Source organism: Corapipo altera, unplaced genomic scaffold (assembly GCF_003945725.1).
Source record: "Corapipo altera isolate COAL_440 unplaced genomic scaffold, ASM394572v1 104, whole genome shotgun sequence".
Classification (NCBI taxonomy): domain Eukaryota; kingdom Metazoa; phylum Chordata; class Aves; order Passeriformes; family Pipridae; genus Corapipo; species Corapipo altera.
This window is the reverse complement of record NW_020884920.1, coordinates 251886-267359: the sequence shown is the minus strand read 5'-3', so window position 1 is coordinate 267359 and position 15474 is coordinate 251886. Positions and strand designations below refer to the sequence as shown.

At 43.3% G+C, this 15474-nt stretch overlaps 1 protein-coding gene across 1 annotated transcript; it reads right to left on the bottom strand.

Annotated features, from left to right (window-relative positions):
* Window positions 1-623: 623 nt before the first annotated feature.
* KDELR2 (KDEL endoplasmic reticulum protein retention receptor 2) lies at window positions 624-13499 on the bottom strand. The gene is made up of 5 exons (XM_027656780.1): window positions 13291-13499; window positions 7025-7125; window positions 3959-4117; window positions 2652-2904; window positions 624-1848 (listed from the first exon to the last, which is right to left on the bottom strand). Exons 1-5 carry the CDS (start codon window positions 13379-13381, stop codon window positions 1814-1816), a joined length of 639 nt encoding a protein of 212 aa, XP_027512581.1. The 5' UTR covers window positions 13382-13499; the 3' UTR covers window positions 624-1813.
* Window positions 13500-15474: the final 1975 nt, after the last annotated feature.

The following is a 15474-nucleotide window of genomic DNA, read 5'->3' as shown; positions in this document are numbered from 1 at the left end:
GGACCAACACACACAACCGTGGCTCCTACCAGGATCGCGCTCTTGTATTTCACCACAGGGACACATCTGGTTTTTGAGCACCCGGGCTGCTCAGCGTCGCATCTGAGATAGTGGAGACTGCGGCGCCTCAGCACCCACACTGCACGTAAACACTACTCACCTGGGGTTAGGAATGAGAACCATCACTGCCGAGGGAGATACTGATGGCAAATTCACTCAGAGAAGATAAACACTTTCTTGAAGATAAAACACAAGCACCAAACCCTCCTCTGCACAAGGCTGGAGTCACCACTGTGGAGACTGCAGCACCTCTGCACCCACACTGCAAATAAACACTATTCACCTGGGTTAGGAATGAGAACCATCACTGAGGAGGGAGATAATTTGCTATCATTAACTCGAAGATAAATACTTGAAGATAAAACACAAGCAATGAAACTCTCCTCTGCACCAGGTTGGAGCCACAGTCGCTTCTTCCACCAGTGATTATGCCCCTCATACCCATAAAAAATTCATATTTCAATATTGCAAACAATGACATTAAGCAACTTGCCCACACAACAACTTTTCACCCAGGCTAACAGAAAACTTTCACACTCAGGAATGAAAAAAAAAAACCAAAATGTTTTCACCATTTCATAAAGTGTTTATTGAGGATGGTAACACAGGATAAATCATGCAACAGCTCAGTAAAAAAAGGGAATCATTTAAAGGATGAAGAATGGTAACTGGTGCTGCTGATTTTGAAAAGTTTATAAAAAAAATATTAATTGTCCAAAAGTGACATTGAAAACCACTTGAAGCTGAACATGGAAGTTGCTTATAAAGCATTCATTAAAAAGAAAATGTAGATACTGTTTAAAATGATCACCTACAGATTACTGCAATCAACTTACAAGTCTCCCATTTCTATAGCTGTTATGGTGTAGCAGGGCTGTACACATCCAAGATATTTAACCTTCTTTTCGTGAACAGACAATACAGTCACAAACACGTGCCACCAATCAATACAAGTGCACCTCTTACCCTTCACAACCTGCACTGCCAAGTGCTTTCATTATCGGGATTACCTTCCCAAACATCATGGCAGAACAGGAAAAGGCCCATCCTTGTGGCCTGAAGCGATTTCCTCATTGCCCTCTTGCCATCAGTCTGTTTTAGAAGGGGAACAACTACAAAATGTGACTGTTCCCCTTCTGGCACCAACAGATATTTTTAATAAGGAACTCCATGTCAGCAGATGGCACAAAGACTGGGCACCAGCACATCACATCAAACATCGGTGGTTTCAGATTTAGAGTTGACATATATTCGCCTTTTGGAAAAAAAAAATAAATATAGTGGAATGAAAATTGAATCAAAGGGAAAGAACAGATGACTACCATCCATCAAGGATGCACATATCTGTGCACTGAAAAACAAAAAAAAAAAGGAAAAAAAAAATCAGTCATTTCAAAGAAAATCTTGAAAATTAAAAAAACGTTTGCACTTGTTCCTGGTCATAAACAATCTCACAAAAATCTCACTTTTGGAACTATTCCAATTGAAACCATACACTGAATTTATTAATACAGTATAAGTTTCTTTATGTAAAAAATCTTTATACATAGTAATAAAAAAGATAAAGGCAAGATGCATCAAACAGAAATCTGCTGGTTGTTTTTCCTCCGTTCTTACAGAGCCGCTGATGACTACCTGCACTATAAAGAGCTGTGTTTCTGACTTTCTGTCTCAAGCATCTTCGCCTTTGCTTGTGATAAGGATTGTTCTGTCCAAGCATCCAAAAGGACAGATGCTGGTGATGTTTTGGCACTTACGCTGGCAAACTGAGCTTCTTTCCCTTGAGTACTGTAAGGAAAAGTAGGGAAGAAAGCAGTTAGCAAACCAAAGTTGTGAGGCAGGAGAAGCACACACTGCTGAAATGTCAAAGGGACCAAACCCCATCACACAGAGTCCCTTTGTCATGAGATGGGTACACTGCAGACAGTCCTCCTCAGCTGCCTCTCTTTAACACATACTCGTAAAACTAGGATCAACAGCAATTCTAATCTTCCCCTCTTGTGGCACCCTGGAATTCCCACTTTTCACCCTCATAGGACATACCAGCCCATGATCATGGTCTCTTACGAGTTATGACTAAAGTAACACAGCCCCACATAGCTCTGCAGTTACATAATGGAAGGTGGAACGTGAGCAAGGGCAGAATTACTAATGCCCCCAGCAGAAGTGACTGCTTCTACAATCAGCACAATCAGAAATATCCCAAACCCTTTGGATTCCCAAGGTATTCAAACCACTGAGAAAGGTGTCTGTAAGCCTGGGATCTGCACATGACAGTGCAGGTGGTCAGGAAAAGCAGGACGTTCATGCTTATCAACGGAAGGCAACTGCAACATGTATTTAGCCCTACTTACTTTATGTTTTTCTGTAAGTTCACCAGACCATTTACACATTTATATTCTACCCATACACAAAACCAGTCCTCAGAAATGCCCCACAATAGCAGAAAGCACACTTGATAAATTAAGGAGATTTCAGCAATAATTTACGCACAGAATCAACAACCTTGTAATGCCAATACAGCAGATCCCTACGAACACATTAATTGCTACATTCCACAACCTGAAGCTGGAGGTTATTGCACCACTTACCTTTTGTAACATACAAATAGAAGAAGTCACAGTACAGAACGGTCTGGACCACACCAGCAACAACAGCTATGAGGTCAAAAAATCCCTCAAAATAGTAGCGCCAAATCCAGTTGACTAAGTACAAGGCACGGTACAGACCCAAGAAGAAAAGATAGTGAGTAGTGATGGTCTCTGCTTCCCCAGTTTTGCTGATCATAAAAAGTTGAGGGAGAATAGCAACCGATTCAAGATAGATGGAGAAGGTCCACAGTATCTGAAAGGAAAAAAACCGCACGTTTATTCAAGTGTCTTACTGATAAGAGAAGGACAGAAAACATTTGACTTGGCTTGACTTTTCACTCTCTAGCAATGTTATGAATGAATACCTGTTCATACAGGTACATTATTTTGGCAAACTTTTTAGGTACAGGAAAAACTAAGTGAAAGCTTCATAATCAACCACAGGATGGCACGAGGGAACGCTCCTGGCACAGAACACTCTCTCCAAAGCAGCTGTGCAGTGAGCTGGCACACACAGGTCGACTCAAAAGGAAACGTGTGTGCATTTAGCTCAGGAGTCACAGTACCATGAAATACAGCTTACAGAGCTGGTGCTGTGAAAAGCTGCAAAGAAGATGAAGTGCTTTCCCTCCCCATGTTCTTTCATCTTTTATCTACTGGTTTAAAGAATGAGTTAATACAGAACAGGTTTTTAAAGTAATATCTCAAAGTGCTGCAATTTAATTTCCTTAACTCTCTAAAAGAATTGTATAACTCTAATGAAGCTTCAAATAAAGCTCAGTCCACTTAAAATAAGCATCTGAAGTTACTCTCTATTTCATGGGAAAAATTACCTGTTTGAACTCTAATTCCATTTTTAATATAATTTTTCTGTCAGGAAAATGCACAGCTGCACTTCAAATACAATGCAATTCTTTCTAACACTCCAGACCATTTGCAGTTCTACAAAACTTAAGAAGTATTCTAATTCCTTTTGTTTTCACCAGGTGGCACCAACTATTCACAAACTGCATTCTGGGGCATTTCTTTTACAGACAAAACAAAAGGAAGGACACCTTTGAATTAATATAACCATCAGAGTGTACTGGGAAAAATACAGTCTTCTGCTTAATAAAATAACCAGTGTTGATAATAATGCTGGTCTCCTGACTGTCCTTAATTTGCACAGACACCTACACTCCACAGATGCATTAAGGAAAGGATTAACCTACTAAACACCATTCCTTTGTCTGCCTAAAAACGCTCATCTTCATGTTCTGAATATTTTCAGGAAAAAAAACACAATCTCCTGCTCACAGTCAACTCACCTCCAGAGGAGAGAAGTCATGATTGACAAGGAACGAGAGCCCACCGACAGGAACGATCAGGAACTCCACTCGGAAGGTGTCATGGTTTCCATCGTAGGTGGCCTTGAACTTCATGTAGATCAGGTACACGGTGGCGTACGAGCAGGCGATGTAGATAAGCTGGAGAGCAAGGAAAGAAAAGAAACAAAAACCAAAACAATCCATAGAGGTTGTAGGAACAGATCAAACTCCCCGAACGACAATATCCCCAAGCACTAAGAGGAGTAAGTGTGGTCTGTTCTGGTTGGTTGCATTGTTTGTTTATATGATTTTGCAGGGTGTTGGTGGTATTTAACTTTGTCAACACCAGTGACTCTGGGCTCTACTGGTATTGTTGCTTTAAAGGGATCACCTGTCTCTGGCTGAAATGACTGTCCAAAGGTGCTTTGAAGACCCTTTCCTGAGTAGACAGAACTAAGAAGTGACCGGGGAAGGAATACCCCTTCTGCAACTGCAAGGGAAGCACTGGCCCCAGACATTTACATTAAAAATGTGCAGATGCATCCATGCAGTAATGATGGAAGGGGCCTTTCAAAAAGCCCAGCGTGGTGTAGCTCATGTGGCAATTAAAAACTTATTCAACAAGCCCCATTCAGACTCAGCCATTTAACATATCACAAATTAGCTGATTTGTGTTAGACCTTTAAACTCCTCTAAAATCTGAAGAGCAGCAAGTGGACACTGTTCACCAACCAACAAGGCACAACAGCTGCAAAACTAACAAACTGAGAAGCAGCTAACCAGAATTCAGTTTGAGCTGAATGTCTAACGTTACCGTTTTTAATGGTTCTGGTACAGTAGACTTCATAGCTATTCCCCGTGGAAAAAGCAAAAAGCCTCATTTTACAGATGAGAAAACAGAACCAGAGAGAATCTATGACTTTCTAAAGGTCAATCTGCCACCATCAGGACAGAGCTCACACTGTCCTGAAGTCAACACAGTACAGCAGACTAGACAAATAGTTTAGTTTCTGCCTCAGTTTCATCACAAAGATTAAATATTCCACACCATTTATCACATTAAATATGGGTTCTTTACAACTGAAAAGTAACTGATTGGGAAGCCCACTGTTTGCAGATGCTATTAATCACTAAAAGCTCTGCTCACATTAACAAAATGATGCAAATCCTGTATTAAGGAACACAGAATCCAAATGCTCTGCTACACGAGCACCCCAACTGACTGGAGATAAAAGATAAAGGGAACTCCTACTACAGGTGTAAACTAATAGCAATTTGTATGGTCACAGAAGACATAAAAAGTGTGAATGGATCCAAACTCCTTACATTACAAATTTCTTCATGACACTCAACAAGATTTCATTTTTAAAGATACCAAATTAAAAGAATGTTAGAAAAATGACTGCAGAGTGCACTGGCAGAAATGCATCCAATACTCAGCGACAGGTACCATGAAAAGGAAACTGTAAAATAGAGAATGCTACAAATGACAAAAACCAGTCTGCAGGTCATTAAGAACAGCAGATAGGGTCAGTCTGTGTAGTTCTGTATATATTCCTGGAACACAGAAGAAACTAATTTTCCTAAATATCTGACAATCAGTGCCAGACAAATGCAGCAAGTTGGTACCTGTAGGTTAACTAATATTTCTCAAAAAATACTGAAGAAAATCCCAACTCTACAGAAATTAACAACTTCTTTTGCTGCAAATGACAGTATTTTCTTCAGATTAGAAAGTTCATCACCTTATGCTCTGGGTAAGCTGATCTGCAGCAGTTCCTATAGACTCCAAAATACATGGAGATAGAACAAGAAGTTGTGTTGGGACGCTCAAGCTTCATCTTGACACTGCAGTAATGGGCTGAAAAGACACTTATGTCCAAAAGCCTTTCTAAGCAGTAAACTTAGAAACTGCAATAGAAGCTTCCATTTTGCGAGTTAATATTGGATTTGAACAGATTTGAACTCTTTAATTACTGGAAAGACTCAGTTTAGTGTGAAGCTGAGTATCACAAGTGTTATTTCCCACATTCATTCCATTCTCAGTCAGAAAGGCCGCAAAACAAAGATATGGTTATGACCCCAAATCACAACCAATACATAAATTGCAAAACCCCCCAAGGGGCTCCTCTGGTGCACCAACAGTACCTTTCAGTAGTCTCAGAAATTACATATGGAAACAGCTTGTGTTTCAAGAATATTTTAACCCACAGCTCTTCATCTAGACTGCCAATATTGAAACTCAGGCATACACAGGTGATTTGTTAGAAGTGCGAGTTTAACATTCAAAATTTTATTTTACAGTATTATTCCCCTAATTCTTCCACACATTTTACATTACTGATTATCAAAGTACTTCCTCCTGGCAAAGTTACACTATCCTCTGAATTAAAGCTGAAAAGCATCAAGAAAATCCAAGAATAAAGGAACTGGATTAAAAAAGCAACTGCTCTGGTGCCACAAATGCACCAGTCTGAACTGGTGCCACAAATATGCTGCACTCTCATAGATTACTGCTTTATTTTTTTTGTACTTGCCATGAGAATTGTAGGACTAAATAAGAAATAACAACCCCAAACTGAGGCTCCCTAACGTTCAGTGGGCAAGTGAACAGGGTATAATCTCATGGAAGTGACATTCCTAAGAGAGTGCTCCTGTCAACCTCTGGTCAGCCTCTGACCAGACACTGGCTGCAATTCTGGCAGTGCATTCTGAATACTAATTTACCTTGTAGTGGATAAAAAGAGATTTACTTATGTTCTAATGTCTCAATTGAGAAATACAATTTATTTCAACCATTCTCCCAAAAGCTTTTATTTTCAATAACCAAAATAACACTTGTTCTAAGCGTCACAGTCCCCATACAAACAGGTTTTAAAAGCTGCATGTAGAGTGTGGAAAAAAACCCAGGGTTTTGAGTCCATCTTCCACATTCTTTATCCAAAGCCCATCTTAGCTTATTCTGTAACAACTGTGCAGTGGACCATTTAAAGAGGCTTTTATTAATGAAATTATGCACTCTGCAAGCAACATCACTAGCTTTTCTAACTCTTCAGTATACTCTACCTTCATAGATGTGTTATACAATGAAATGAATGAAGTGAAGAGGTCCAGGTAACGGGTAGTGAAGACCAGTGCAAACAGAAGCTGGCTTTTCCCAGAAATACCTAAAGTGACAAAGGAAATAACTGATTATTCAAAAAGTGATGATGTGCTTTAAAACACTTGATGCTGAGGATGAGAAAGGATATAGCCTTTATTTCTGTGCAAGTTGATTACACAATTAGGACAAATTCCAAGCTTCCAAGGTGTACAAACATAATTATAAGCCCAAATAGCTTAGTAGTGTGAAAACAGGCAATTCAATTCAGAAACTTAATTGACCACATAGTGGGAAAAATAACAAACAGTCAAAACTAGATGCTACTATGTACTATAACAAAATTTTAAAAAGAGAGAGAAGTGAGCTAAAATGTCAGACATCTACATCACATCTTCAAAGCAACTTTTGATTCTAGGCCAAAGCCTCAGTGTCAAAATGTTTGTACTTAACTTCAGGCACTAGAGCTGAGTTAGAAGCATAAAAGCTTTGCACAATCAGTCACTAAAAGCTTCTGAAAACTGGGCTGAAGCATCTCTCCATAATACTGATGTGGTGGTGTGTCACAGCAGGGGAACAAAACAACCTACCCTGTGCCTCTATCTTGTTATTCCAATTATTCTTGTTTTCAGTCATCCAGGGTGAAAATAATTGAATCTGTTCAGCTAAGCATGCAAATCTCATTCAAAAAACAAGAGGGAAAAATACTCTGTAGGAGAGGGTTATGATGCAAGGCTCAAAATCCTTGTCCCTTAATACAGAGATATTTCTATAAAGGCTTTTAATAACAGTGCCATAAAGCAATTAACAGAAGGCTATCTGTTATGGTTATTGAACTCCTTTTTCACTCCAGCTTAAGGAACAGGGAATAAGCTGCCCCCAGTGAAGGAATTTTATGTTTATGTATAAAGTACAGGAAAACTGAAACAGTAACAATTAAAAAGGAGTTTGTTGGCAACTTTCATATGTGAAATGTCTATGGGGTGAGCCTGTCGTGCCACCTACAGAACAACCCAACTGCAGTGTGGGGAACAGCAAATGCCTCAAAATCTACAGCTGTGAGGCTGTAAAGCCCCAGAATAAAACTTGCAAGTATGAAAAAACAAAACAACCCCTCCCAAAAAAACCCACAAACAAACAATTTCCCAAAATTTAAAAAAACCCACAAAAATATCTGATATCTTTTGAACTAAACTCCATTGCACAGACAGCTGAAGCAGCACCCTGGGCTGTCCCAGGAGTGCTCCCCAGCATCACCACTCGTCAATAAAACCTCTCAGCAAGAAATGCTGTCCGAAGGTCAGAGCCCACAGGACAAAGAAATCCACCTGGACAGATCACAGAACAGCAGCACACTACAGCATGTAATTACACTAAATTATTTAGCATGCTATTTTCTTTTAGTAACTAACTGTGAACAGCAAAAAGAAAAAAAAAAGGCATGTAAGATACATTAAATATCAATAACAGCTATAAATTTGGATCTGGATATTCTGTCACAGACATACATATACTCGACAAATTCCTCTAAGGCATCAGCAGTCTCACCTCCTCGACCCCAAAGCTGCAATTTTTATTAAGGCTTTCAATACATTCACTGATTTTTTGAAGCTTTAGGATAGTTGTATGTTCCTGAAACCCATCCTAAATCCAAGATTAGACTCATTTTCAAGTTAAGTAGGCTAGACTACACTAGGCAAGGTTCAAAGTATAAACCAAAGGCCTATGGAGAGACAGGAAACTGGGAGAAAGTAAGATCTATACCATGAGCAAAGATGGAGGGAGGGAGTAGGTAAAGACTGTTGTATGAATTTGAGGCACTTCCTTCTCCCTTTCTTATTACACCCACAAACATTCCTTAGTTCTTGAGCTAAATAAAAACATTTTTATTTCTTCCCAAGCTCTGGGCTCAAATCTGGAAGAGCCAAACCTTTCCTTTTTGTTCCATCCTCACACGTGGAAAAATTCCTTCAACTTCCGCGCTCCAGCTTGGCTAAAAGCCATAGAATGAAACTTTAATTCAAAAGCTCTGCTGATTTCCACTGCCAGGGAGGAGAGCACAGCTGGAATTGCAGGACTTTCTGATCAACTTCAGTTTGCTCTGGTGAGTCAGGTAAGGAGCAAGAGGCCGAGCAGAGGCATTCAGCCAGCCCAGCTCGGGAGTGTGTACAGCACTTACTGACTGTGAACTGCACATCACAGCCAGAAAATCTTTAAACTAAAGCTTTCCAAAGGAAAGTCAGTCCATACTTTGCCATGAAAACTTCACAGACTTTGTGAAATAAAAAAAAAAGTTAGTTTTGTTCTGTATGAAGTTCACATCAGCCACAGAAACACACCATCTTTGATTCTGCTAATAAAATACTAACATTAACAATGCTGTACCTTCAGTTAAAAAACCCAACCTAATTCTGAATACAAATTTTTCAACACAGAAGTATTTTCCTTCAAAGAGAGAGAAGATATTCCAAAGCTACCTAAAGCAGCAGTTTTTGAGAAAATACAGGCAAACTGGTAGCAGCCTGTGGCAAAGTACTGTCTAAAGTCTTCAACATAAGTGTATAATCTGGTCAATAGCAGACACAGAAAACTGAAATACAGCTACACTACCTGGCAAAACTATAACATATTTACTGCCTACAGTACTTTTATAGAGTATTTAGCATATTTCAGCATTCAGCCTTGCAACTGCAGGTCACCTTTAACACTTGACAAATGACCAATACGTGCAAATCAATTTTCAGGCAGTAATTTGCACTGCAAACAATCTCATTTTACTTGCAATGGGAAAGAAAATACAGTCTGAACATGACAATATTTGAAAGTACAGGATTCCTCCAGTCTCACAAATTTTCTAATTATGACATGAAGCAATAATGGAGTTACCTGCTACATTCTCCACGGCTCTTATCAATAATTTTTGACCTGCTGAGTGGCAAACGTTTTTCTAAATTTTAAACCTGGATACTCAAATAACTATACATGCAAAAAAACGTTTCCCTGCCAGCTCTGAAATTCTGAAATCACAATTTGATTTGCTTTCCCCTTGTTCTCTTTTCAATATACTGACTAAATCAGATAAACAATTAAGTTTGTCAAACGCTTCTGAAACCCAGACTGCTCCACAATGCAGCTTAGCCCAGCCTCACCTATTTTCCTCAGTTAGAGCAGTCTCTTCTTAGCATAGAAAATGGGGACTGATGTGTCTTCAGGAAGCAGCAGGTTGCAGCAGAGGTGCACAGGCTGTCTCCCTCATCTCCAGCTGCTTTTACAGGCCTTCGAGCTCCTCTTGGAACAAAGGCCTCAGACACGGATTCAACCAGAAGAGAGGAGTCGGCACCATGTGCTTTGCCAGCTCTTCATGGATCACAGCCTTACAGTTCAGCCCTGATTTATTTTCTAAGCCTCTGCTGCTGCAAAAGTGCACAGTTACAGCAGCAGCTGGTTTGCTCACATTTCCTCAGTCACCAATAACCAGGAGGTATAAGTTTATTTAATTTATAAACTGCCCTAATAACCATGCAATGTAAAGGAATGGCAGAAAGCCCTCTAGAAGAGGCTCTTAGCAGCTGCTCAACATTAACTAATAACAATTTAGGCATTATTGTCCTGTATGACTTTACAAACACATTTTATGCAAATATATATTTACGAAGTTTTCACTAGTAGAAACCTCAACTGACAACAACAAACCACTAGAAGGAACAGAAGAGAGCCCCAAAAATAAAATTCTTTGAGGTGTTTGTGTTCTCTAGACAAATTTGTTAGGCCTCAGACAGTGCTCTCAGCAGTAACATGGATCTGGATTTACTCCTGAGGACTCAGGCAGAACTGGAAGACTCCAAAACCACCAATCCTTAATAAACACATCCGTGTTTCATTTTTTTTTGCTTAGGAAAATGAATGAAGCAGACATTTCCTACTGAAAGAGCCCATGCACATGTGTGTTCAGGGATGCTGGCTAATCTGGAAAAGGGAAGAGCTGAAGGCTCTATGTAATAAAAGCTTTCTTTCCTGTATGATTGGTGTGAATCTGCTTTCCTTTGAAGAAACCCCTAGTAATAGAGATCCTCAATCACAAGTGACTTAAGATAAGCAATATCAGATCACTTTTTAAACAGAAAGATGGGACTAGGTCACACTGTACTATACTGTGTAAATAACCTCACGTACAAAGGTCACTTAAGAATCTCTTGGCTCAAACCCTATTTGAATTTTAGGCTTGCACTAGAATGTCTATTTTCCTTCTTCAGACAACAAAAGATATTTAGTTTTTAGATAATTAACTCTGTTGTTTGTAATCTCAACTGCCTTTCTCGAGTAAAACACAGGACAAAACTCTACAGAAGAGTTGAAGAAGGCAAGGCCCTCTCCTGCCAGATCCAGACAGGATTCCTAAAGCACTAGAGCCTGAGCCAGGTAAATGCATTAGGAAGGTGCTCTTGCACCCCATGACCTCAGGAACAATAGTTCTGTGCTGCTGCTGCATGTGGACCATGGAGTCATTTGACTGACCTCATTTGTAAAGTTAACAACAGTTTTTACTTTAAGTTTGTTTAAAACCAAAGCTATTAACTTACTTTTTAAAAATCAAAACTATTCATTCACTCTTTTTTTTCTTTGCACTATCAAGTGATTATCAAATGACTTGACATGAAAACATAAGGAACCTGTACTTCCTCTTACCTGTAGTGTAAATCTCTTTCATTTCCCCATTAGCAGTTATTTCAGGTTACAGCTTAAACTAATTCTTCACGCTTTTAACTGAAGACTTTATGAATACATCTGTTCAACAATGCTAACCTGGTATTTGAATAATATCTCACGTCAACACACGGCAAACTGATTTCAAGAATAATCACCCTCACTAACGAAGGAGCAGCTCACTGGAGAGAAGGCAAAGTCAAGCTCACAGTCAAACCCCGGTGCAAGGCAAAAATGGTATTTGCAGGGCAGGCGGCCCGACCCACGTAACACACCGAGCACGGAAATGCCCATTCTGAATGACAACAACTCCCGGTTTTCTGAAAGAAATCAGCTATGCTGCATTTATGGGAACTGCCTGCAATTCCCTCCAACCACCACACCGTACACCAGGAGGGAGAGAGCGACGCGCAGCACACGGGATTCGAGCAGGCCCGTGCAGAGCAGGGGGGAGCAGCCGCGATCCCACCCGGGGGGCGGCGGAGCGGGGCTCGCCCGGCCGGGACCCGGCGCTCCTCCCGCTGCCACGTCAGACGGGCCCGCCGATCCCGCCTGGAATCTCTGTCCTACAGCTTCCTACTGCAGCCGGCCAGGCAAACAAACGCCCTAAACCCGGCACGAACCGCAGTCCAATTCCTGCACAAAAGGGGAGCGGGGCCGCCGCGGAGGGAAGGTGCGGAAACTTCGGGGGCTGCGAACTGCGAGCCCGCGGCTCCCGGCGCCGCTCCAAACCCGGAGCTGCCGTGGAACACGGGCGGCCCACAGGCCGAGCAGGGCCCGGGAAGGCGAGGAACGAGCTCCAGCGCCTTCCCCGACGGCGGCGGGCGCGGGCAGGGATGGAGGGATGGAGGGATGGAGGGATGGAGGGAGGCGGCTGCCCGCCCCGCGGGGGACGCATTCCTCCCCCTCCCCTCCTCCAAACCGGCCTCCCCATTCATTCGCCCGCCGCCGGGGAGTTACATAAGGAAGGAGCGACCCTCCCGGGCACGGCCGGAGCAGCGGTGCCCAGGGATTAAAGTACAAATAATTGTAACCACAACACCGCTCAGGGAACGGCAGCTCCCGCCGGTGCCCCCCACCCCGAGCAGGGATGCGGCTCCTCCTTCCTCCCCCACTCCCGGCTGCCCACCCGCTTCCCTAGCGCTGGATTTGGAGGGGGCCGAGCCGGGGAGAGGTCAGGAGGAGGACAGAGCCCCCTCCCCTGCGCGGAGGGAGCGACCGTCCCTTTTCACCTGCGCGGCCCCAGTCCCGCCCGCCCGACCCGGGAGCCCTCGGGGGCGCCCCAGGGGGGTCAATCCCCCCTCGCCGCCTCTCCCCGCTCCACCACGGCCCCTCCAGGGCCGGCAGGACCCCCCACCTCATCCCGGCTCGCCGGGCTCCCTCCGGGGCGCGGCCCCGCGGGGGCGATCGCAGCAGCCACGGCGCTGCGGGGGCGATGCCGCCCGGCCCCCGGCGGGGCTCCCCCCCGGGGGGGGCTCCACGGCCCGGAGCCGCCCGGCCGGTCCCGCCCCGCGGCCTCCGCACGCACCCGCGCAGGAGCGGCTCTTCCAGATCTTGAGCAGCAGGATGATGATGGCCGCCAGGTGGGACAGGTCCCCGGTGAGGCGGAAGATGTTCATGGCGGCGGCGGCAGAGGCGGCGGCGCAGCCGGAGCCGGGGAGCGAAGATGGCGCAAGCTCAGCGGGCACCGAGCGACGTGGCCCGGGGACGTGGCCAGGCAGCCCCGCGCCGGTGCACGCCGGGAAGCGGGGGGGGAGCGCCCGCCCCGCTCCGCCCTCAGCCGGGGCCGCCCCGGGAACCGCGGGCCGGGCCGGGCGGGGGAGGGCTGCGGGGCTCGGCCCTCGGGGTTTTTGGGTGTCTAAACTCAGCAGTTTAGATATGTAAGAGCTAATAAATATATATTAATAGCTGCTGTCGTGTTCTGCGAAAACGAGCGGTTGATTTGATTCATGTTTAGTATCCTTTTAGGTGAAAATCTATGTAAGTTATTGGAGCGGATCCAGCGGAGGCCGCAAAGGTGGTGAGGGGTCTGGAGCCTCTCCCTTATGTGAAAAGGCTGCGGGAGCTGGACCTGTTTAGAGAAGAGAAGACTGAGAGGGGAATCTCATAAATACACATAAATATCTCAGAGGCGGGTGCCAAGAGGATCACAGAATCATGGATGTCATAGAATGGTTTGAGTTGGAAGGGACTTCAGAGATTGTCTCATTCCACCCCCCTGCCACTCACTACACCAGGTTACTCAGGGCCCCGTCCAACCTGGCCTTGAACCCTTGCAGGGATGGCGCAGCCACAGCTTCGCTGGGCAACCTGTGCCAGAATGGTGCCTGACTCTTTTTGATGGTGCCCAGCAACAGGGTGAACAGCAATGGGCTTAAACTAAAACACAAGAAGTTTGACCTCATCATGAGGAAGAACTTCTTCCCATTGACGGTGGCAGAGCTCTGGAACATCTGCCCAGGGAGGGCGTGGAGTCTTCCTTCTCTGGAGACATTCCAAACCCACCTGGACACGTTCCTGTGTCACCTGCTCCAGGTGACCCTGCCTTGGCCTGCGGTTGGACTGGATGATCTCCAGAGATCCCTTCCAACCCAAACAATTCTCTGATTCTATGAAATCTTCCAAGAGAAGAAAAAGGCAATTATTCCTTGCAGCAGTTGGGCTCTGTGAGTCAGCACAGTGCCTCTTGACAGCCATGAATCCCTACCCTGAAAGGGGACATCACCAGCAGAGTTCAGTGAGCAGTTCAAAGAGGCATCTCCTCTTGATAACTCTCCAATGTTCTCCATAAAAAAAGGCAACAATCCAAACAATAACCCAGAAAACTAGGAACAGCCTCACAGGAATGGCATTTCCAATGACTGTAGAAATCCCAGCTGAACAGTGGTGCTTTGTGGGTTAACTTATTTCTTAAAAATCTGTTGGCTTATATTGTTTCACGAAATAGTGTGAGGACTTAACTATTACAGAACAATATACAGAAAATTTCCCACAGCAGAAGGTTATGGGTTGTTTGAAAATTTATGAAAAGGATCCTAACTGCAAGCTTTAATTTTCCTGTTTAAAATGTAGCACAAATATTGCAATCTTTAAAGAGCTTACGTATTCCTCAAAAGAACAGAACTGATTAGTACCTCCTATGGAGTTTATCTTTTTTAATAAGTACCCACAGTGTGACAGAAACAAATTTACTTATTTTCAGAGATTAGGAATCAAAGCCTGTCCTCTTACATCACTGTGTGTACAAGTACAGCAGTACAACTCCTTGACAAGCTCCATAGTACCTCTTATCTTACACTTCTAATGCCCTAAGAGAAGAGTTAATTTGAAAAGTTTAATAGATTTGAACTCTAATAGACTAATTATCCTAAATAGATATTGAATATTTTTTGGCATCAAATAATGTTTGATGTAACTACCAGTTGCCCATTTGAGGACATGTGTTAGGAACCCAAATCCAGTACCCGGAGAATTTGCACTGAAGGCAGCAGCGTCTGGCAGAACTCCCCAGGTCTGTGGTATAAACTGTTTGACACAGGCTTGATTGAAATATGTACATTTAATACCTCAGATCTAAACACTTCTGAAGGGATGAATACTGAAATAAAAGTAGCTAATAAAAACACTGACAGATGCATATCTGGAATCTATTTTAACAGATACATTAAAGGCAGAGAGCTGACATCCATTCTCTCTCAACCCCCTTCTCAAT